The 21,917-nt window shown below is 46.1% G+C and overlaps 1 protein-coding gene across 1 annotated transcript in view; it reads left to right on the top strand.

Moving 5' to 3' along the window:
- The window catches only part of MAP2K5 (mitogen-activated protein kinase kinase 5), a 252,191-nt gene that overhangs the window by 126,341 nt on the left and 103,933 nt on the right, over positions 1-21,917 (top strand). The window contains exon 9 of the mRNA XM_073618284.1: positions 9,541-9,580. Coding sequence (XP_073474385.1) covers positions 9,541-9,580 — 40 coding nt within the window. The remainder of the gene's footprint in view (positions 1-9,540; positions 9,581-21,917) is intronic.

The raw sequence follows: 21,917 nt of genomic DNA, 5'->3' as shown, positions 1-21,917 counted from the left end.
CTGCAGTCTCTTCAGAAACTCACGTTATGGAATCCTACACTGTTCATGTGCTGCAATGCTTCATCAGGGGGGCCAACAGGAAGAGGCAGTCAGACCCCTGATGACATAAAAAAGAAGATGGCGGAGTGGGACCCAGCGCGTGGCGGCGGAGTGACAAAATACACATGGAAATGCTGGATTCACTGGGTGGGTGAGAATGTTTTTTTAAGCACTTGCCCTCCGGAAGATTAAACATACTCCCCCCCCCCCCCCCCCCCTCTCCTGACCAGGCGATTTTTTTGCTTTTTGGCACTGCGTTACTTTAATTGACAAATGCGTGGTCATATATAGTGAGAAAATAAAATTGATGTCCTTTTTTTCCCCATAAATAGAGCTTTCTTTTGGTAGCATTTGATCACCAAAGTTTTTTTTATTTTTTGGGCTATAAACAAAAAAAAGATCGACATTGAAAATGTGCAGAAAAGTCCGGACAGCCGCACACCGGGAAAAAATTCCAAAAGTCTTTATTGTAAAATAAGGATCATACAGTATAAAAGACACTGACAAAAAGTACAGGCAATTAGCTAACGCGTTTCGCACTTATGCTAAGTGCTTACTCATAGCTAACAATGATAAAAATGAGACCACATATATACTTTCTCTTGTAGATCATGTGACTGTGTGATAATGCAAAGCTCAAGACCAGCTGAGGTGCAATTGTGAAAAGTGTGTGCAGCTGTCAGTGGATAACAAGTTCTGGAGTGAAAAAACTCCTTTGAAAATGTAGTATATGTGTGTAAGCAACGGAAACAATATATAAAGAAATAGAAAGTGAGTGAAAAAAGAGTGAAAAAAACGAGATGAAAAGTGTGTATGGAAATATGAGATTCAAACATGTATATGGATCTACCGTATATTAAAAACCATGGATTGTGTGATTGACCATAAAAGGTTTGAAAAAAAAAGATCAACAGTTTTGAAGAAAAAAACAATATTTTTTATTTTCTGCTATAAAATATATCCAATAAAATTTTTTTAAAATTTAAATTTAGGTCATTATGTATTCTGCTACATGTTTTTGATTAAAAAAAAAATTCCCCAAAAAAGTGTATATTGATTGGATTGCACAAACATTATAGCGTCTATAAACTATGGTACATATACTGGAATTTTTTTTTATACTAGTAATGGGGTGTGATCAGTGACCTTATAGCGGGGACTAAGATATTACGAAGGTCAATCTGACACTAACTGAAACTTTGCAGGAACCATGTGACACTAATAAAGTGATCAGTGCTAAAAATATGCTTAGGCATGAACATTTGTTTTACCCTTAGGTGTGAAGGGGTTAAGCAGGAGTGGGCTCCCTCCAGGCAAGCCTGCCCTTAAAGCGTTTGTAACCGTAAAAAAACAAACAAAAAAATTGGATTCTGTTACTTTAAAGCATGTTACACAGTAAAGTGCTTATGCTGTGTAATTTGGCCCCCTTTATCACCTGAAATACCTGGCTGATCCTGTCTGGTGCTGCCCTCTCCCCTGTAAACTGACCACGGGTTTCATGGCTGCCGAGCCCTGACACCGTGGTCAGTTTACCTGCCTCCGTTATCTGCAGCTCTCCTCTGCCCTCTCTCCCCCCTCCCTGCCTGTCAGCTCTGTGTCGGGGCCTGTGCCCCCTCCCCCCCTACTGCTGCTGAAATAACAGTGTAAAGTACATGCAATCCCATCTGTTAGAAAACATCCTATGCTCCAGTGTCTGTGCTTTGTAAAAAAAATATGCCCATTACTACCGTATTTCATAGCGCCGTTCGGCACTCACGGGTCTCCTCGCTGCTCTCCTCCCCTCCTCTCCAGCTGACGTTTCAGCTCTCTCCTTCCCTCCTCCCGACTGACGTCAACGATTCTCAGGCCCTTCCGGTGTAGCTGTCAGGTCGGGAGAGGGAGCAGCAAGGAGTCATGTGAGCGCCAAGCGGCGCTGTGAAATAAGGTAGTAATAGGCATATTTTTTACAAAGCACAGACGCTGGGACATAGAACGTGTCCTAACAGAGGGGATTGCATGTACTTTACACAGTGGCTTAACAACCAATTGAATCTCCCCATTGCTATATAGGCTTTAATTTGGAGACTCATAACATAGAATTAGGACCACAGTACACAGGGGAGCCTTGACGTAGGCACTGCGGTTCACATATATATTTTCAAATTGCAACTAAAACCTCTGATTTTAACGTGAATTGTTGGACAGGGTCAATTTGTTTTCTTTGCAGGCTAGCTGGAAAGTGTGCTGGAAAATTTACGAACGCGCTATAGCCGAATGACGGCCACAGCTCGGTCGCACATTGCCAGGAGGGCGTCATGCGACGTCCTCCCGTGAGCGCACTTCTTGCGTGCTCCCTGGGGCGTGCATCTGCAGGCATCTGTGATCACTGTGTCTTTGGGACGCAGCTGATCACAGATCTTGGTAAAGAGCCAATCGCAGCAGCTCTTTACCAGGTGATCATCTGTGCCCAATTACATGTCCTGATTATGAGTGCTGCCAATCGGTGTGCATCAGTGTTGCCTACCAGTGGCCATCAGTTCTGCCTTTCAATGCCCATCAGTTCTGTCTTTCAGTGCCCATCAGTGCTGCCTTTCAGTACCCATCTGTTCTGCCTTTCATTTCCCATCAGTTCTGCCTTTCAGTGCCCATCAGTGCTGCCTTTCGGTGCCCATCAGTGCTGCCTTTTGGTGCCCATCAGTGCTGCCTTTTAGTACCCATCTGTTCTGCCTTTCAGTACCCATCTGTTCTGCCTTTCAGTTCCCATCAGTGCTGCCTTTCAGTTCCCATCAGTGCTGCCTTTCAGTTCCCATCAGTGCTGCCTTTCAGTGCCCATCAGTGCTGCCTTTCAGTGCCCATCAGTTCTGCCTTTCAGTGCCCATCAGTTCTGCCTTTCAGTGCCCATCAGTTCTGCCTTTCAGTGCCCATCAGTTCTGCCTTTCAGTGCCCATCAGTTCTGCCTTTCAGTGCCCATCAGTTCTGCCTTTCAGTGCCCATCAGTTCTGCCTTTCAGTGCCCATCAGTGCTGCCTTCAGTGCCCATCAGTGCTGCCTTTCAGTACCCATCTGTTCTGCCTTTCAGTTCCCATCAGTGCTGCCTTTCAGTGCCCATCTGTTCTTCCTTTCATTTCCCATCAGTTCTGTCTTTCAGGGCCCAACAGTGCTGCCTTTCAAGGCCCAACAGTGCTGCCTTTCAGGGCCCAACAGTGCTGCCTTTCAGGGCCCATCAGTGCTGCCTTTCAGTGCCCATCAGTGCTGCCTTTCAGTGCCCATCAGTGCTGCCTTTCAGTGCCCATCAGTTCTTCCTTTCATTGCCCATCAGTTCTGCCTTTCAGTGCCCATCAGTTCTTCCTTTCATTGCCCATCAGTTCTGCCTTTCAGTGTCCATCAGTTCTGCCTTTCAGTGTCCATCAGTGCTGTCTTTCAGTGCCCATCAGTGCTGCCTTTCAGTGCCCATCAGTGCTGCCTTTCATTTCCCATCAGTTCTGCCTTTCAGGGCCCAACAGTGCTGCCTTTCAGGGCCCAACAGTGCTGCCTTTCAGGGCCCAACAGTGCTGCCTTTCAGTGCCCATCAGTGCTGCCTTTCAGTGCCCATCAGTGCTGCCTTTCAGTGCCCATCAGTGCTGCCTTTCAGGGCCCAACAGTGCTGCCTTTCAGGGCCCAACAGTGCTGCCTTTCAGGGCCCAACAGTGCTGCCTTTCAGGGCCCATCAGTGCTGCCTTTCAGGGCCCATCAGTGCTGCCTTTCAGGGCCCATCAGTGCTGCCTTTCAGGGCCCATCAGTGCTGCCTTTCAGGGCCCATCAGTGCTGCCTTTCAGGGCCCATCAGTTCTTCCTTTCAGGGCCCAACAGTGCTGCCTTTCAAGGCCCAACAGTGCTGCCTTTCAGGGCCCAACAGTGCTGCCTTTCAGGGCCCATCAGTGCTGCCTTTCAGGGCCCATCAGTGCTGCCTTTCAGTGCCCATCAGTGCTGCCTTTCAGTGCCCATCAGTTCTGCCTTTCATTGCCCATTAGTTCTGCCTTTCAGTGTCCATCAGTTCTGCCTTTCAGTGTCCATCAGTGCTGCCTTTCAGTGTCCATCAGTGCTGCCTTTCAGTGTCCATCAGTGCTGCCTTTCAGGGCCCATCAGTGCTGCCTTTCAGTGCCCATCATTGCTGCCTATCAGTGCCCATCAGTGTAGCCTCATCAGCGCACATTAGTGAAGGAGAAAAATTACTTATTTACAGTTTTATAACAGAAACTAAGTAAAACATGTTTTTTGTTTTTTGTTTTTTTCAAAATTTTACGTTTTCATTTGTTTAGCAAAAAATAAAAAAACCCAGTGGTGATTAAACACCACCAAAAGAAATCTCGATTTGTCTCAAAAAAATTATAAAAATACCATATGGGTACAGTGTTGCGCAATTGTCATTCAAAGTACGACAGCGCTGAAAATTGGCCTGGGCAGGAAGGGGGTGAAAGTGCCCCGGTAAGCAAGTGGTTAAAGATAACCCAGCAGACAAGGGTAGATGAAAGAGAGAAAAAAAAAAAAACCCACAAGGGAAGAGTGATGTTCCTCTGCACTTACTAATCTCCATAAACCTTCCGTTTGCCAAGTGAACAGCCTGTTCTTTAGCAGATCACCTCCGATGCGCCTAAAATACGCATCAAAACAAATCAACGCAATGTGTGACTTGCTTTTGCTATACGGATCCTCCATTGTGCTGGATGATCTGCCGGTGTTGCAGGACAGGGCCACTTTAAATCTTCACATTGTCAGAGTTTGTGTATGTTTGTTTTCTCCCCAAAGAAATTGAAAGCTTTATTACATATCATTTTACGAGAGAGGAATTGAGAGGTTTTATGTTCCCATTTAGATATACTACTTGCACTGTAATGCACAGCTCCGGGGGTTTTTTGGGGAATCTTGGAGATTGATAAGCAGGACTTGAAGAGGGGAGCTGAGACTAAATGTTTTAGGTTTTTCGCATGTTGAAGTTTGTTGTGTTCGTGTATGAAATAAGGAGCACAGTGCAAGGTATGAATGTTTTATATTATACCAATAACCCAGGGTATGAAATGTTGTGGTTCAGCACCAATAAAATAGATGGCTGCAGTTTCTACTTAACCTCATAACCTGACATCTGTAGGACCTTCGTTAGCGTTCTCCAGATAGTGACTTATGATCTGCTTGTGCCTCCTAAAGCCCAACTCCAGAAAAAAAAAATGAAATTTAAATTGGACATCAATTTAGTTTACTTCTCAGTCTTGATTCCAACACCTCTCCCTAAGCCCTCTTGGGTTGTAATGGATCAAAGTCATAGTTTCCGCTATGAACAAAGCTAATATCCTGCCCTGACATTTTTCCCTACTTGTTATCTTCTTGTACACTGGTCCCCTCACCATCCCTAGGAGTTCTTCTGCCCCTGTAGCCTACAGTACCTTGAAAAAGTATTCCCACCCCTTAACATTTTCCACATTTTGTCATGTTATAACCAAAAACGTAAATTTATTTTATTGGGATTTTATGTGATAGAACCAGGGATTCTCAAATACGGCCCTCCAGCTGTTACGGAACTACACATCCCATGAGGCATTGTAAAACACTGACATTCACAGACATGACCAGGCATGATGAGAATTGTAGTTCCTGGACAACTGGAGGGCCATAGTTTGAAGACCCCTGTGATAGACCAACACAAAGTGGCACATAATTGTGGAAGTGGAAGGAAAATGATAAATGGTTTTCAAACCAGTGTGGGGGGCATTTGTATGGCGCCCCCCTGAGTCAATACTTTGTAGAACCCCCTTTCTCTGCAGTTACAGCTGCAAGTCCTTTTGGGGATGTCTCTACCAGCTTTGCACATCTAGAGAGGGACAATTTTTCCCATTCTTCTTTGCAAAATATCTCAAGCTCTTTCAGATTGGATGGAGAGCGTCTGTGAACAGCAATTTTCAGGTCTTGTCACAGATTCTCAATTGGATTCAGGTCTGGACTTTGACTGGATCATTCTAACACATGAATATGATTTGATCTAAACCAGGGGTCTCAAACTGGTGGCCCTCCAGCTGTTACGAAACTACAAGTCCCATCATGCCTCTGCCTGTGGGAGTCATGCTTTTAACTGTCAGCCTTGCAATGCCTCATGGGACTTGTAGTTTTGCAACAGCTGGAGGGCCACCAGTTTGAGACCCCTGATCTAAACCATTCCATTGTAGCTCTGGCTGTATGTTTCGGGTCGTTGTCCTGCTGGAAGGTGAACCTCCGCCCCAGTCTCAAGCTTTTTGCAGACTCCCTGTCCCTGCTGAAGAAAAGCATCCCCACCACATGATGCTGCCACCACCATGTTTCACGATGGGGATGGTGTGTTCAGCATGATGTGCAGTGTTAGTTTTCCACCACACATAGCGTTTTGCTTTTAGGCCAATTTTGGTCTCATCTGACCAGAGCACTTTCTTCCACATGTTTGCTGTGTCCTCCACATGGCTTCTCACAAACTGCAAACGGGACTTATTGCTTTCTTTCACCAATGTCTTTCTTCTTGTCACTCTTCCATAAAGAGCAGATTTGTGGAGAACACGACTAATAGTTGTCCTGTGGACAGATTCTCCCACCTGAGTTGTGGATCTCTGCAGCTCCTCCAGAGTTACCATGGACCTCTTGGCTGCTTCTCTGATTAATGCTCTCCTTGTCTGGTCTGTCAGTTTAGGTCTCCCCTCCCTCCTGCTGGCTTTCACCTTTTGCAGAGAGCCATACAGGGGATCGGTTCCAGTAAGTGCCCTCCCCGCTGCACTGATCACCTTCCCTGTGCATGCCATACATTTCCCCCTCGCCCCAGGCCACCCGTACCCCTGCAGTGCTGCCGGTTTCCCTCTTATCCTTCCCACTAGCAGCCACAAGCATTCAATAGGATGCTTCAGGATGGAGAGTGGGGGAAGGGTCCGGTAAATGTTATCTTTACCAGCCCCTTTTCCTGAGTGAACACAATGAGCGATCGGTACCGATCACTCACTGTGTTCATTTTTAAATGAAAAAAACAAGTAAAAAGGCGCAAAACAGGTGTACCTCACATAACAGATCCTAAATAGTCCAATGGCAGGGTTGGTGTATATAGATGTATATAGATGTATATACAGGAGAAAGTCAATCAGGGCTGCCACCAAAAAAGACCAGAAGCAAGGTCCAATAGGCTGAGGAAGATAAAACAAGGAAGAGGGGCGCCTCTGAGTATATATCAATAATCATTTATTTACAACAAACAATATCCACTCACATGGAAGACTGTAGTATTGCGTTCCGGTGCATCTCTGAGTAGAAGAGAGTCTGGAGGACCACAAGTCTCAGCAAGTCCGTGCAGTGCTAGTCACACATCAGGTCCTGGCAGGGATGGATGGTGGTGGCAGAACACGGTGGGAGCTCCCTCGGGTCTCCAGATGGCACTTCCGGATATATGGTGGATTTAAGAGTAACATAGACCAACGGTCTGTGGGTTCCAGGGAAGGGGAGAGGGGACGCCAAAGGCCGATCGCCGGGCGCGCTGCCGTCTGAGGCTCGTACGGCTCCGTGGGAGAGAGATAGTAACGGCCGTACAGGGAGCCAGAACGAGGCCTGGGAAGCAAGCACAGCGCGGCGCCGGGCCGTGACGTCACAGCTATGCGACGCGTTTCCGAGTCTGCGCGCTATTGGTGACAGGAATAGCGGCACTCCTTTCTCAAGCATAAGGGGCAGATGTTAAGGCAGTCCTTTTATAGTCTTTGGGAGGGGGGGGCGGGGCTGAGGATGATAAACAGTATACGGATACACTGTAGCTATGGGCAATACTAGATATGATACACATGGAAGTGGGGCACAAGTGGAGAAATAAAGAAATAAATATATGGGGTTTTAACATAGAGTATCTGTACATTCATATATAGGAGACACATAAGCATACAGTTTTACATAAAATTGTGAATTAAAAATTAATTAAAAATTAAAAGCCAGTACACATTCACGGGCAGGATAAGACCTGGTGCATAAACAACTAATATGGAAAATGAATAAAAAAACATGTAGGTGTATCAATAGAAAATCGGGATGGTACTTTACCAATAGTAATAATGATTATAATGGAAAAAAATACATATAAAAAAATATATATATATGTAATAAAAAATATATATATATAAAATACACGAGAGATTTAAAAAATTGGTGATTATGCAAATGTGAATACCGGTACACACTATTAGCATAATTGGCAATGTACACAGTCCACAAGGGAGAATTATAAATGAAGCTTAGAAAACAGTGTTTATTTGGGGGGCAGGGGCTGTCAGGTTGGCTGTATGTGGCCCCATCAGGTTGGCTGTATGTGGCCCCGTCAGGTTGGCTGTATGTGGCCCCATCAGGTTGGCTGTAGGTTGCCCCGTCAGGTTGGCTGTATGTGGTCCTGTCAGGTTGGCTGTAGGTTGCCCCATCAGGTTGGCTGTATTGTGGCCCCGCCAGGTTGGCTGTATTGTGGCGCCGTCAGGTTGGCTGTTTGTGGCCCCGTCAGGTTGGCTGTTTGTGGCCCCGTCAGGTTGGCTGTTTGTGGCCCGTTAGGTTGGCGGTATGGGGCCTCATAGTTTTTAACAGCAGCCCTGTCCACATAACCATATGTTCTATATGCATGCTACTTAATGTATGTCATGATTTTTATTGATTTTATGTATCTGTTGTATCTGTTTATGTATAGGTTGCCCCATCAGGTTGGCTGTATGTGGCCCTGTCAGGTTGGCTGTATGTGGCCCCGTCAGGTTGGCTGTATGTGGCCCCGCCAGGTTGGCTGTAGGTTGCCCCATCAGGTTGGCTGTATGTGGCCCCGTCAGGTTGGCTGTATGTGGCCCTGTCAGGTTGGCTGTATGTGGCCCCGTCAGGTTGGCTGTATGTGGCCCCGTCAGGTTGGCTGTATGTGGCCCCGTCAGGTTGGCTGTATGTGGCCCCGTCAGGTTGGCTGTAGGTTGCCCCATCAGGTTGGCTGTATGTGGCCCCATCAGGTTGGCTGTATGTGGCCCCGTCAGGTTGGCTGTATGTGGCCCTGTCAGGTTGGCTGTATGTGGCCCTGTCAGGTTGGCTGTATGTGGCCCTGTCAGGTTGGCTGTATGTGGCCCTGTCAGGTTGGCTGTATGTGGCCCTGTCAGGTTGGCTGTATGTGGCCCCGTCAGGTTGGCTGTATTGTGGCCCCATCAGGTTGGCTGTATTGTGGCCCCATCAGGTTGGCTGTTATTGGCCCCGTCAGGGTGGCTGTATGTGGCCCCATCAGGTTGGCTGTTATTGGCCCCGTCAGGGTGGCTGTTATTGGCCCCGTCAGGGTGGCTGTTATTGGCCCCGTCAGGGTGGCTGTTATTGGCCCCGTCAGGGTGGCTGTTATTGGCCCCGTCAGGGTGGCTGTTTGTGGCCCGGTCAGGTTGGCGGTATGGGGCCTCATAGTTTTTAACAGCAGCCCTGTCCACATAACCATATGTTCTATATGCATGCTACTTAATGTATGTCATGATTTTTATTGATTTTATGTATCTGTTTTACAGAGCATATCATGTTTCCAGTGGGAAGATCCTGGCTGTAAAGGTAAGATCGAATGTAGTGATCTCCATCTGATACAGCAGAAAAGTTTTACATGCTATATGCTGTGTGTCATTACCTAAGGTTAGAGGAAATGTTGGTATTGTCTTTAAAGCGGAGCTCAAGCCACACGTGTTCTTCACTGAATCAGTCAGGGATGCCCTCAAAAGTTTGAAGGTGGCTTACTGCAAGTGATTCTCCTCTGATGCCTCTTTTGTATTTTACAATCTGTTTCAACCCAACGCTGCAGTTCTTCTTCCTGTCCAAACGACATCCAGAGTCATCCAGCCTTCTCATCAGCAACCGGATTGTCATTTACACCCCACCGCCCAGAGTCAGTATGGGAGCCAGAGACCCCAGAGTCAGGAAGAGGCCCTGGGCTGGAGGCCAGGGAGAAGTAGACTTGCACCAAGAAGAGCTGGCTGTAGACGTCCTGACCCATATGGAGGTGGGGACTAGGGCAGGTTGCAAAGGGACTTTTAGGCCAGGCCAAAAGTTCCCTGGAGTGAGGCTTTCTCCGGAGAGGTGTACTCATGGAGGAGGTGATGGCAGGGATCCCATCTCAGTGAGTACTAATGACCCCAATAGATAGGAAGTAGTTCCGGACAGCCGCACTCTGAAAAAATTGTTAGTATGTTAGTATAGTTATGATTAAGCACTGTTTGTAGTGTGAAATGGGTCAGCTCTTCTGTCTGTCCTGCTGTGGCATGTATTTTTGATTTTGTTTTTTGAATAAAAAGCAATTTTTTCGGAGTGCGGCTGTCCAGAACTACTTCCTATCTATTGCTATATGCATTGCCAGCACCTGTGGCTTCTAAACTGGTGAAGAGGTTTACTATTGTTTGACCCTCCTGGAGCGGTGATATCTCCCCTTCCCTACTATTGACCCCAGGTGGAGAGAGACAGTGCGAGGGAAGGTGGCTTACTGAAAATGCTGCATGATGCTTTCACATATGACTAGTGCGGACCGCCCGCTAAATGTGATTGACCATTCACACCACACGAAAAAAGGCCACTCATAACTTCCAATGCATTCGGTGCACTCACATATACAAGCATCAATAACACAGTACACTGCTGGTATTCAGCTCTGTCTGGCTGTATTGGATACCTCACTTTCTGGTCTTTTGGTGCGTGATGAAGTCATCCAATAGTCCCCGCCCCTACGTGTTTCGCCAGCGGGACATGTGACTTCCTCGTGGGGAAGGAGGACAGTGTCTGTCACCTTTTTAGCAACCATAAAGACTTCCTTTGGCATTGCAGCATAGAAAATGAAAGCATGCATCAATATCACTATTGCTTTTTATCCACTTTTTATTCATCATTCTCCAAAGTGATTTGGTGCCACGCTCTTTGTTGTAGGCTGCTTTGCATTTTGGGCTCACCATAATGGATCAGTCTGGAAGGTTAATTTCCGGTCTCTTGGTGCGTGATGACGTTATCCAATAGTCCCCGTCTGTACGTGTTTCGTCAGCGGGACACGTGAATTCCGCTATATAAGTACCTGAAATAAATAAATAAATAAATAAATTCCTCGGTGGGGAAAAAGGACAGTGTCTGTCGCCTATTTAGCAACCATTAAGACTTCCTTTGGCATTGCAGCATACAAAATGAAAGCATGCATCAATATCACTATTGCTTTTTATCCACTTTCTATTCATCATCCCCCCAAGTGAATTGGTGCCACGCTCTTTGTTGTAGGCTGCTTTGCATTTTAGAATCGCCATAATGGATCACTCTGGAAGGCTAATTTCTGGTGTCTTGGTGCATGATGATGTCATCCAATGGTCCCCGCCCCTACTTGTTTCGTCAGCGGGACATGTGACTTCCTCGGTGGGGAAGGACAGTCTCTGTCACCTACTTAGTAACCATTAAGACTTCCCTTGGCATTGCAGTAGCGCAGCATAGAAAATGAAAACATGCATCAATATCACTATTGCTTTTTATATCCACTTCCTATTCATCATTACCCAAAGTGATTTGGTGCCACGCTCTTTGTTGTAGGCCGCTTTGCATTTTGGAATCGCCATAATTTATCAGTCTGGAAGGTTAATTCCCAGCACAGGAGATTGTAAAGCGGTGGCTTTATATAGTGCATTGTCTGCATTTCTCACCTGTTCAGATCAGCTCAGATCTGCTTGCTTACTAAAGAAGGGGTGATTGAGCCCCCCCTCACCCCCCACACACTTTTAGCATTCGCCAGCAATTTTCCTGGATCATCTCAAGAGTGTAACATCCTCTTTGTATTCCATATCCCCTCCGGTGTATGAGAAATGGGGAGACTGATAACCCTTTTCACGTGGACATGTAATCCCATCTTATGCCCCGCAGTGGTTTACTTACTGTAGCAGACAATTATGTCTCTAGTGATTAAGTGAATTAAAACTGAACATCAGCCTAATTTGACCTGTGAAGTCTGCTCTTGTCGCTCTTGTTTTTTCCTCCAGTGCAGTTTGTGCACAAGGTCCGCTCTGACAGCCTGTGATAGATTGCTTTTATTTACAACCGTATATTTAAAAGGCCGACCACTAATTTACACAGCGCTGTGTAAGTATATTAATCTCCAGCACCAGAAATCCCACATTGACTTGATGGCTTAGATTGACTTCTGTTGCAATTCTAGAGACGTTTACATGACATCACACATTCTCTTAGAAACAAGAGATTAAATGGCGCTAATAGGGCAAGCAGCACAAGTCCACAAAAGTCCAAATAGTCCTGCAATGCTATCCACAGGCTCACTTAGGGGGTTATTTATGAAAGGCAAATCCACTTTGCACTACAAGTGCAAACTACAAGTGCAAAGTGCATTTAAAATTGCACTGAAAGTGCACTTGGAAGTGCAGTAGCTGTAAATCTGAGGGGTAGATCTGAAATGAAGGGAAGCTCTGCTGATTTTATCATCCAATCATGTGCAAGCTAAACTGCTGTTTTTTATATTCCTTGCATGTCCCCCTCGGATCTACAGTGACTGCACTTCCAAGTGCACTTTCAGTGCAATTTCAAATGCACTTTGGCACTTGTAGTTTGCACTTGTAGTGCAAAGTGGATTTGCCTTTTGTAAATAACCCCCTTAGTGCCGGTTCACACAGGGGCGGCTTCAAAGTCGTTCGACTCTGAAGCTGCCCCCCCGCACAGCGCGACCTCAGAGCGGTTCGCAAACGACTTCTTTAATAGAAGTCAATTCAAGCCGCTTCCGAAGTCGCCCCAAAAGTAGCGCAGGAATCTTTTTCTAAGTCAAAGCGAGTTGAATCGCTCCAATTAGAACAGTTCCATTGCACTGCATGGAGCGCGACTTGTCAGGCGGCTAAGTCGCCTGGCAGGTCGCCCCTGTGTGAACCTAGGACTTGGGGCAGCCACCCCAGAGTAGAGAGCAGCCTCTGTAATGGAACAAAAAAAAAAAAACGGAGAAAGGGGGCTTCAACTTACTGTCACTTCCTGTTTTGTCTTTCAGTGTAGCCCATTTGTTAGTGTCATTGGGCCCAATTCTGTGTCATTGGAAGGAATTATGCCACATTGTTCAAATCTGTGGGAGGAATAGTGCCCCGTCATTGGGAGGAATTGTGCCCCATCATTGGTGCCATTGGGCCCAATTGTTAGTGTCATTTGGGAGGAATTATGCCCCATTATTCGAGTCAATGGGAGGAATTGTGCCGCATCGTTGGTGTCATTGGGAGGCATTGTGTCCCGTCATTGGTCCCTAAATACAGTGTCATTGGGAGGAATTGTGCCCCATCTTTTGGTGTCATTGGGCCCAATTGTGTGTCATTGGAAGGAATTATGCCACATCATTCAAATCTGTGGGAGGAATAGTGCCCCATCATTCGAGTCAGTGGGAAGAATTGTGCCCTATTGTTGGTGTCATTGGGAGGAATTGTGCCCCGTCTTTGGGAGGAATTGTGCCCCATCATTGGTGCCATTGGGCCCAATTGTTAGTGTCATTTGGGAGGAATTGTGCCCCATTATTCGAGCCAGTGGGAGGAATTGTGCTGCATCGTTGGTGTCATTGGGAGGCATTGTGTGCCGTCATTGGTCCCTAAATACAGTGTCATTGGGAGGAATTGTGCCCCATCTTTTGGTGTCATTGGGCCCAACTGTGTGTCATTGGGAGGAATTGTGCCCCATCCTTTAAATCAGTGGGAGGAATTGTGCCCCATCATTGGTGTCATTGGGAGGAATTGTGCCCCATCATTGGTGTCGTTGGGCCTAATTGTTTGTTTAAATGGAAGGAATTGTGCCCTTTTGTTTGAGTCAGTGGGAGGAATTGTGCCCCATCATTGGTCTCCGTGGGGGGGGGGAGGGTTGCTCCATTATTGGTATCGGTGGATGAAATAGTGCCCCAAGGGCCCGGATGAAAGCAGACAAATGGCCGCAGTTTGGAGACCTCTGCCCTAAACAATAATTAGCTGTTAACCTGTGCCCCCCCCGCATGGGCAAAAAATATTTGCCCCAGTTCAGCTTTAATTTTGGTTTCTGATATCTTTTACCTTTTAATAAATCCAACTCCATATTCCCCCCCCCCCCCCCCTATAGTCTATATGAGAAAGTTCTGCACTTGGGTTCAGGTCCATTCGCAATCAGCACCGTTCCTGAGAGCATCCTCTGACTGTTGTTCTTATTACAGCCCCTTGAAATAACATAGGCAGGCTATTTCCTATGGGAGCGAGCCCCCCCCTCCCCCTCTCCCCTACTTACACAGCAGTTTGACCTGTCCCCGGGGTACCTTCCTCCCTCGGCTGCACCTGACACAGGTTAAATGCCTCTCACACTTTAATTGAGTAAAATTGCTATGATGTAGCGGCAAATTATTTTTTTTTCCTCCCAAGTTTTTTCCGCGCTGAAAAATGCAAGTGAGTGGAGTTGGCAAATGACTATTGATTTGGGGAAGTGTGTTTTAAATTTCTCTTGGCAGTTCTATATTACAGTTACAAGCAGGATTAGTCGGAGCGTTTATAAATAACCCTAAAGCAAGCTTGTGATTGAAACAGGTTGCGTCTTATTCTATTCCTTTTTTTTTTTTTTCTTTCCCCCGACGCCCGGCGTTCTCAAATTTAATTTATGCCTTTGCATATCCTTGTCTATATTTCTCCTCCCTGCTACATATAAATCTTAATTTATATGTCTGTTCTGACGGCTGCACAGATATACGAGTGCATTGTGTAAGACGCACGTCAAGACACCGCGTGTGTTTTCTTCCCTGTCAGTGCCAGAGGGAACTTTGGCGCACAGCGAGGAGCACGGGGGTCCGCACTGAAAAAGCCTGCATTACGCTCGTTCAAGTAGTGTGGGTGCCGTTCGTAATGGGGGACAGCTTGGGGTTTACTCTGGGCGTTTTTTCCCAAGCCTTTGCGACTTGTATAGAGGTAAAAGCGGCATTTCACCAAAAATAAATATTCACGTCTCTTTTTTTTTTTGGTGGAGTTTGGGAGGCTGAGCTCTCATTTTTTTGATCCCCACAGTAGCAAACCACAGCCCTGGGTATTGAATACCGTTAGCCATGGGGGGGGTAGCGGCATTTGCAGAGGCACCCTCGCTTACCTGAATGTATTGCGTTTGATGGGCACTACGCCCTACGAAAGTGACAGGGGGGTATAGTTCCAGCTGCAAGCATGTGTACACCCCAGGCTGCTGCCTCTGTAGCTAAAAGTGGTAGCGGCTGGGATTTGTACATGCGTGGCTCAGCAAGTTTTTTTTTTTTTCCAACCCCCCCTCTGCTGCACAGAGAGCCATACAGGGTATTGGTTCCAGTAATTGCCCTCCATTGCGCCAATCACACTCCGTGCCCACATCCGGTTCACAATGCTGCCTGGGCCCCATACAGGAGGACTGGTGGTACTTCCTTTTCCATGGCCCAGTATATGTATATACACCAGGTTGGACCCCCTTTTGCCTTCATTCTTGGTGGCATAGATACAACAAGGTGTTGGAAACGTTCCTCAGAGATTTTGCCCCATAGTGACATGATAACATCACACAGTTGCTGCAGATTTGTCGGTTGCACATCCATGATGCCAATCTTCCATTCCACCACATCCCAAAGGTCCTCTATTGGATTGAGATCTGGTGAGTGTGGAGCCCATTGGAGTACACTGACCTCATTGTCCAGTGGTGAGATGATTGGAGCTTTGTGACATGGTGCATTATCCTGCTGGAAGGAGCCATCAGAAGATGGGGACACTGTAGTCATAAAGGGATGGACATGGTCAGCAACAATACTCAGGTAGGCTGTAGTGTTTAAACGATACTCAATTGGTACTAAGGGGTCCAAAGTGTGCGAAGAAAATACCCCCCCCCCCCACCATTACACCACCACCAGCCTGAACCGTTGATACAAGGCAGGATGGATCCATGCTTTCATGTGATTTACTCCAAATTCTGACCATCTGAATGTCGCAGCTGAAATCCAGACTCCTCAGACCAGGCAACGTTTTTACAATCTTCTGTTGTCCAATTTTGGTGATCCTGTGCGAATTGTAGCCTCAGTTTCCTGTCCTTCGCTGACAGGAGTGGCACCCGGTGTGGTCTTCTGTTGCTGTAGCTCATTTGATTCAAGGCTCAATGTGTTGTGTGTTCAGGGGAAATATTCTGCATAGCTTGGGTGTAACGAGTGGTTATTTGAGTTACTGTTGCCTTTCTATCATCAGAAACCAGTCTACCCATTATCCTCTGACATCAACAAGGCATTTTCCACACAACTGCCGCTCACTGGATTTTCTTTTTTTCGGATAATTCTCTGTAAATCCAAGAGATGGTTGTGTGTGAAAATCCCAGAAATACTCAGACCAGGCCGTGCGGCACCAACAACCATGCCACGTTCAATGTCACTTAAATCCCCTTTCTTCTCATTCTGATGCTCGATTTGAACTTCAGCAAGTCGTTTTCACCACGTCTAGATGCCTAAATGCATTGTGTTGCTGCTATGTGATTGGCTGATTTGCAGTTTGCGTTACTGTCAGAAACCATGAATCAGACTGAGACAGAAGTACAGTTAAATTACACTTATTTAATGATAATAATAAAAGGTAAACAGAGTAAACGTAGTCAAAACATAGCCAGAGTTCAGGAACTGGAACGGATAGTCAGACAAGCCAAATCATCAGGGATCCAGAGATGAGCGTAGTAGAACAGCAAGCAGGATCTGGAGCCAGAAGGAATGTCAGCCAAGCAAATCTTTAACAGGAACACAGGAGAGCGTCTCTAGAGATGTGACCAAGGCGAAGGCAGAGATTGTCTGGACTGGACGGCTTAAGTAGGCAGGACTGACGAGCAGGATATCATCAACAGGTGAGTCACTGTGGAGAGATAGAAGCTGGCAATTAGCCGACAGCTGAGCGGCCAGCTCAAAGAAGGAAGGGCTGAGCCCAGCCCTGACAGTACCCCCTCCTCAATGACCCCTCCCCCTCGGAGGACCACCAGGCTTGAGGGGATGGAAATCACAGAGGAGGACAGGGGCATGTACGTCTGAGGATGAGACCCAAGAGCATTCCTCCAGACCGTACCTCTTCCAATGCACCAGGTACTGTATGCGCCCATGAAACCAACGGGAGTCAACAATGGACTGTACTTCATACTCCTCATGGTTCTCAACCTGTATAGGGTGAGGACAAGGCACCGAGGTGGTAAAGCGGTTGCAGACCAAAGGTTTTAATAAGGAGACATGAAATACATTCAAAATACGCATATTAGAAAGAAGGTCTAATGCGTAAGCCACTAGGCTAATCCTGTGAATAATACAGAAAGGCCCAATAAACCGAGGTGCGAACTTCACAGAGGGAACACGAAGTCGGAGGTTGCGAGATGACAGCCAGACCCTGTCCCCAACCTGGTAGGAAGGCGCAGGCAGGCGTCTGCGGTCAGCATGGAGTCTGTACCTATCATTAGCATGTCGCAAAGCCTCCTGGACTTGTGCCCAAGTGGAACGAAGACCACGGAGATGCACCTCTAACGCACAAATACTCTGTGGAACAAATGAGTCAGGCAACATGGAAGGTTGAAAACCATAGTTCGCCATAAATGGGGACAATCGGGAAGCAGAATTCAAGGCACTAATGTGAGCAAACTCTGCCCACGGTAAGAGGTCTGACCAGTTGTTATGATGGTCAGAAATATAGGAATTGCTCCAAGGACTGACTGGCTCGTTCTGCGGCCCCATTAGACTGCGGGTGATACGCAGAGGAGAAAGCAAGCTGAATTCCCAACTGTGCACAAAAGGCTCGCCAGAACCGGGACACAAACCGACTACCCCTGACAATCACCTTGGGTAGCCCATGTAAGCAAAAGATCTCCCAAGCAAAAATGGAAGCCAGTTCCTTAGAAGTGGGCAACTCTTTAAGTGGAATACAATGGGATATTTTTGAGAACTGTTAAACCACCATAAGGATAACTGTGTTGCCCTGGGAGTTGGGTAACTCCACAATGAAATCCATGGACATTTGGGTCCAGGGCCTCTCTCCATTGGGTATGGGTTGTAGGAGGCCCACTGGAAGGTGTCGTGGAGTCTTACTCTCATCACACACGGAACAGGCAGCTACGAAGGCTTTTACATCAGCACGTAGACTAGGCCACCAGAATTGTTGGGAAATGGCCCAAAAGAGTTGATTCTTCCCAGGGTGGCCAGCAGCCTTGGGAGAATGGTAAGTCTGGAGCAAGGCAGTACGGAGACTCTTTGGGACAAAGCAGCCGTCACGAGGTCTCTCAGGAGGAGCATGGACCTGAGCAGCAAGAATTGTGTCACCCAAAGGAGAAGTGAGGCTGGTGCGAACAGTAGCCAGAATACGATCAGGAGGAATCACAGCAACCAGAACCAACTCCATCTTGGAAGTGGAGGAAAATTGTTGTGACAAAGCATCAGCCCTTACATTCTTAGTATCGGGTAAGAATGAGATAATGTAATTGAAACTAGACAAGAAAAGAGCCCATTGCGCCCTTCTGGGAGAGAGGCATTTAGCCTCAGACAACAATGTGAGATTCTTATGGTCAGTAAGAATGAGAACCGGCACAGTGGTACCTTCGAGGATATGTCTCCATTCTTTCAGGGCTAAAATGATCACTAACAGCTCTCTGGCACCAATCTCGTAATTGCACTCCGCAGGTAACAATTTCTTGGAAAAGTAGCCACAAGGATGCATAGCCGTCTCAGAGGTAGGACGTTGAGATAGAAGGGCGCCAACTCCTCTCAGAAGCATCAACCTCAAGGATAAAAGGTAACATAGGATCAGGATGTGCCAACACAGGAGCAGAAACAAAGGCAGCCTTGAGACTCTCAAAGGCCTTAATGGACTCCGGAGACCAACTCTGTGGGTTACCGTCCTTTTTGGTCATATCAGTCAGGGGCTTGACCAGAGATGAGAAGTTACGAAAAAACTTCCGATAATAGTTGGGAAAGCCAAGAAAACGCTGCAGAGGATGTAAAACCACTGGTAGAGACCACTGTAGGACTGCTGAAAGTTTCTCTGGGTCCATTGAAAAACCAGCAGTGGAAATGACATAGCCCAGGAATTTAACCTGTTCATGATGGAATTCGCACTTCTCTAATTTACAATAGAGATTGTTCTCTCTTAGTTTCTGAAGCACACAACAGACATCTGTGTGGTGGCTCTCCAGGGACATGGAAAATATGAGCAGATCATCGACATAAACCACAACACATAACTGCAACAAATCTTGAAGGACATTGTTAATAGATTCCTGGAAAACTGCCGGGGCGTTACAAAGGCCAAAAGGCATTACGAGGTACTCATAATGGCCTGTTCTGGTATTAAATGCCGTTTTCCACTCGTCGCCCTCCTTAATCCTCATGAGATTGTATGCCCCTCTCAAATCAAGCTTTGTGAAAACCGTTGCTCCCTCGAGGCGGTCAAATAACTCCATAATCAATGGAATCGGATAGGCATTCTTAATCGTGAAACGATTGAGACCCCTATAATCAATATAAGGTCTAAGTTCACCACTCTACTTCACAAAGAAGAAACCAGCACCAGCAGGAGACGAGGATTTGTGGATGAAACCTCGAGAAAGTGCATCTGCAACATACTTCTCCATGGCCTTATCCTCCAAGACCGACAATGGTAAACCCGGCCACGAGGGGGTATGGCACCAGGTTGAAGGTCAATCGCGAAATGATACGACCGGTGTGGAGGAAAATGACTGGCTTGACCTTTGTCAAAGACATTGCTAAAATCGCGGTACTACTCCGGCAGGGAGGAGAGAGAAGAAGTGCACAGGACCTTGGCTACCTTTTGGAAGCATGTCTTACTGCATTGTGGCGACCAGGAGAGAACCTCAGCACGGAGCCATGAGGTCTTTTAAAATGTGTATTGCGGTCACTAAGTGGTTTGATCAGTTGGCAAACCCTCCAACATATCATGACCTGTCCCATAAGTTATGAAATAACACTCCTTCTGAACATCGCCGTGAACTCTCTTGAAAAGTTTGGGCAAACGCACAAAATAGGTGAAAATACAATAGATGGTGAACAAAACAAAGTCCAAATAAAGTGACTAAAGGTGCTCCAATCCAAAGTGAAGGAAATATAAGGTGCTTCAGAAATATTCAGGTGTGCAACACCCCCTCATGTATCCCCACTCACCAGATCAGAAAGACCCCCAACTTTTCAGTCTGTGTAAAAACGTCATTCCTGGCATGTGTTCCACAGGACCGGAAGTGACGATATTTCCGGTGTCACTGACGTCACTTCCGGTCCCGTGGAACACACGCCAGGAACGGCGTTTTTACACTCACAGCTCTATGTTTGAGGCTTGTTTGATCTCACTTTTTGTAAGTACCCACTCCCTTTTACAATAAAACCTTTTTTAATGGTACTTCACTATCACTTCCATTCTTTTTTACTTCTGGGTACCTGTTCTCTGGCTGAGAAACTTCATAAAGGAATTCTGGACCTGATGACTTGACACCATATCCGCTATCCCAGGATATCTTTACAAAGCTTTAAGTGACCCACTAGACTGAAAAGCTGGAGGTCGTTCTGATCTGGTGAGTGGGGTTACATGAGGGGGTGTTGCACACCTGAATATTTCTGAAGCACCTTTTATTTCCTTCACTTTGGATTGGAGCACCTTTAGTCACTTTATTTGGACTTTGTTTTGTTCATCATCTATTGTATTTTCAACTATTGTGTTTGTGAGCGCTATATTTATATTCATAGGTTATGTTTAGCTATTTTTTTCCCCCTCTGTTTATGTAAATTGGCCCAGTTGTCTTCATACACCTTTTGGCCATTCCAGCAGCAACATTATATTCTGTGACCATTACATATCAAGCACTGGCGTCTCCTATTGCTACCTTTTCTGTAAAGTAAATAGAGAATGAACACTAAGGAGCAGGGATTAGCGCTATAACCAGTAGGTATCAGTAACATAGGTGAACAAAAAACATGTTCAGAAAGGCAATCTAATTCTAAAGCTGTTGATCTAGAAGAAGGCAAAACAGAACCCTTGTGGCACACCCATTGGATCAATCTACCTGCTGATTAATTATACAAATTGTAGATGGAGATGTAATTTCTACTAAGTACCTCTACTATGTTAAGCTGTTTAATCGATTGGTAAGCCTCTTTGGTATAATTGACTGATTTTGCTTGGTGGAAGTGTAAATGGATGGGTTTTTTTCCAAAGCTGAACTCCGAGAATTTTTAAAAAATACCCTTTGTGGTATGTTGGGGTTTCACTCGAGATGTAGTGCTTCCTAATGAGTTCATATGTATAGGAGGTGTCCCCTGGGACTTTAAAGTGTCACTAAACCTACATCATAAAAAACGATCAATAAATGGTGTACTACATGCTGTTCATACTCACTCAGTCACTATGAGATTCGTCTTCTGTATTTTTCAAAAAACTTGGTTGATCCTGCTGCTCTCTGTCTCCGCTTTCTGTTCATGTCCCATATTCAGCTAGGGATTCTGCAGATCAGTGTTGGCAGCTCTGCACATGCTCAGTGTGCAGTGAGTTTCTATACTGAGCATTTCCTCCCCATCACATCTAAACAGCCCATGTAACTATATGTGGGCGTATATACAGTGGTAAATAACACTCCCCTCCCTCCCTCCTCCATGCCCACAAACCAGCTAAACACAATGGGGGGGGGGGAATATTACATGTAGATTGATGGAGACTTCCCCTCCCTCTTATTCTAAGACACAGGCTGGAGGAGTGTGACACTCCTGTGCCTGTGACTGGCAGAAATCTGCCCACACCATGTTATTGCCAAAAAATAATAAAGATCTGATTTCAAATATATATTTGTATGACCATTTAAAACCGTTTATTAATATGAATTATTTATTTTTACTCCGTATTCCAAAGGCTGTTTTATTTATTTTTTTGAA

This window comes from Aquarana catesbeiana, linkage group LG03 (genome assembly GCF_042186555.1).
Source record: "Aquarana catesbeiana isolate 2022-GZ linkage group LG03, ASM4218655v1, whole genome shotgun sequence".
Classification (NCBI taxonomy): domain Eukaryota; kingdom Metazoa; phylum Chordata; class Amphibia; order Anura; family Ranidae; genus Aquarana; species Aquarana catesbeiana.
The sequence above is the reverse complement of the archived record's forward strand: the minus strand, read 5'-3'. Positions and strand labels throughout refer to the sequence as shown.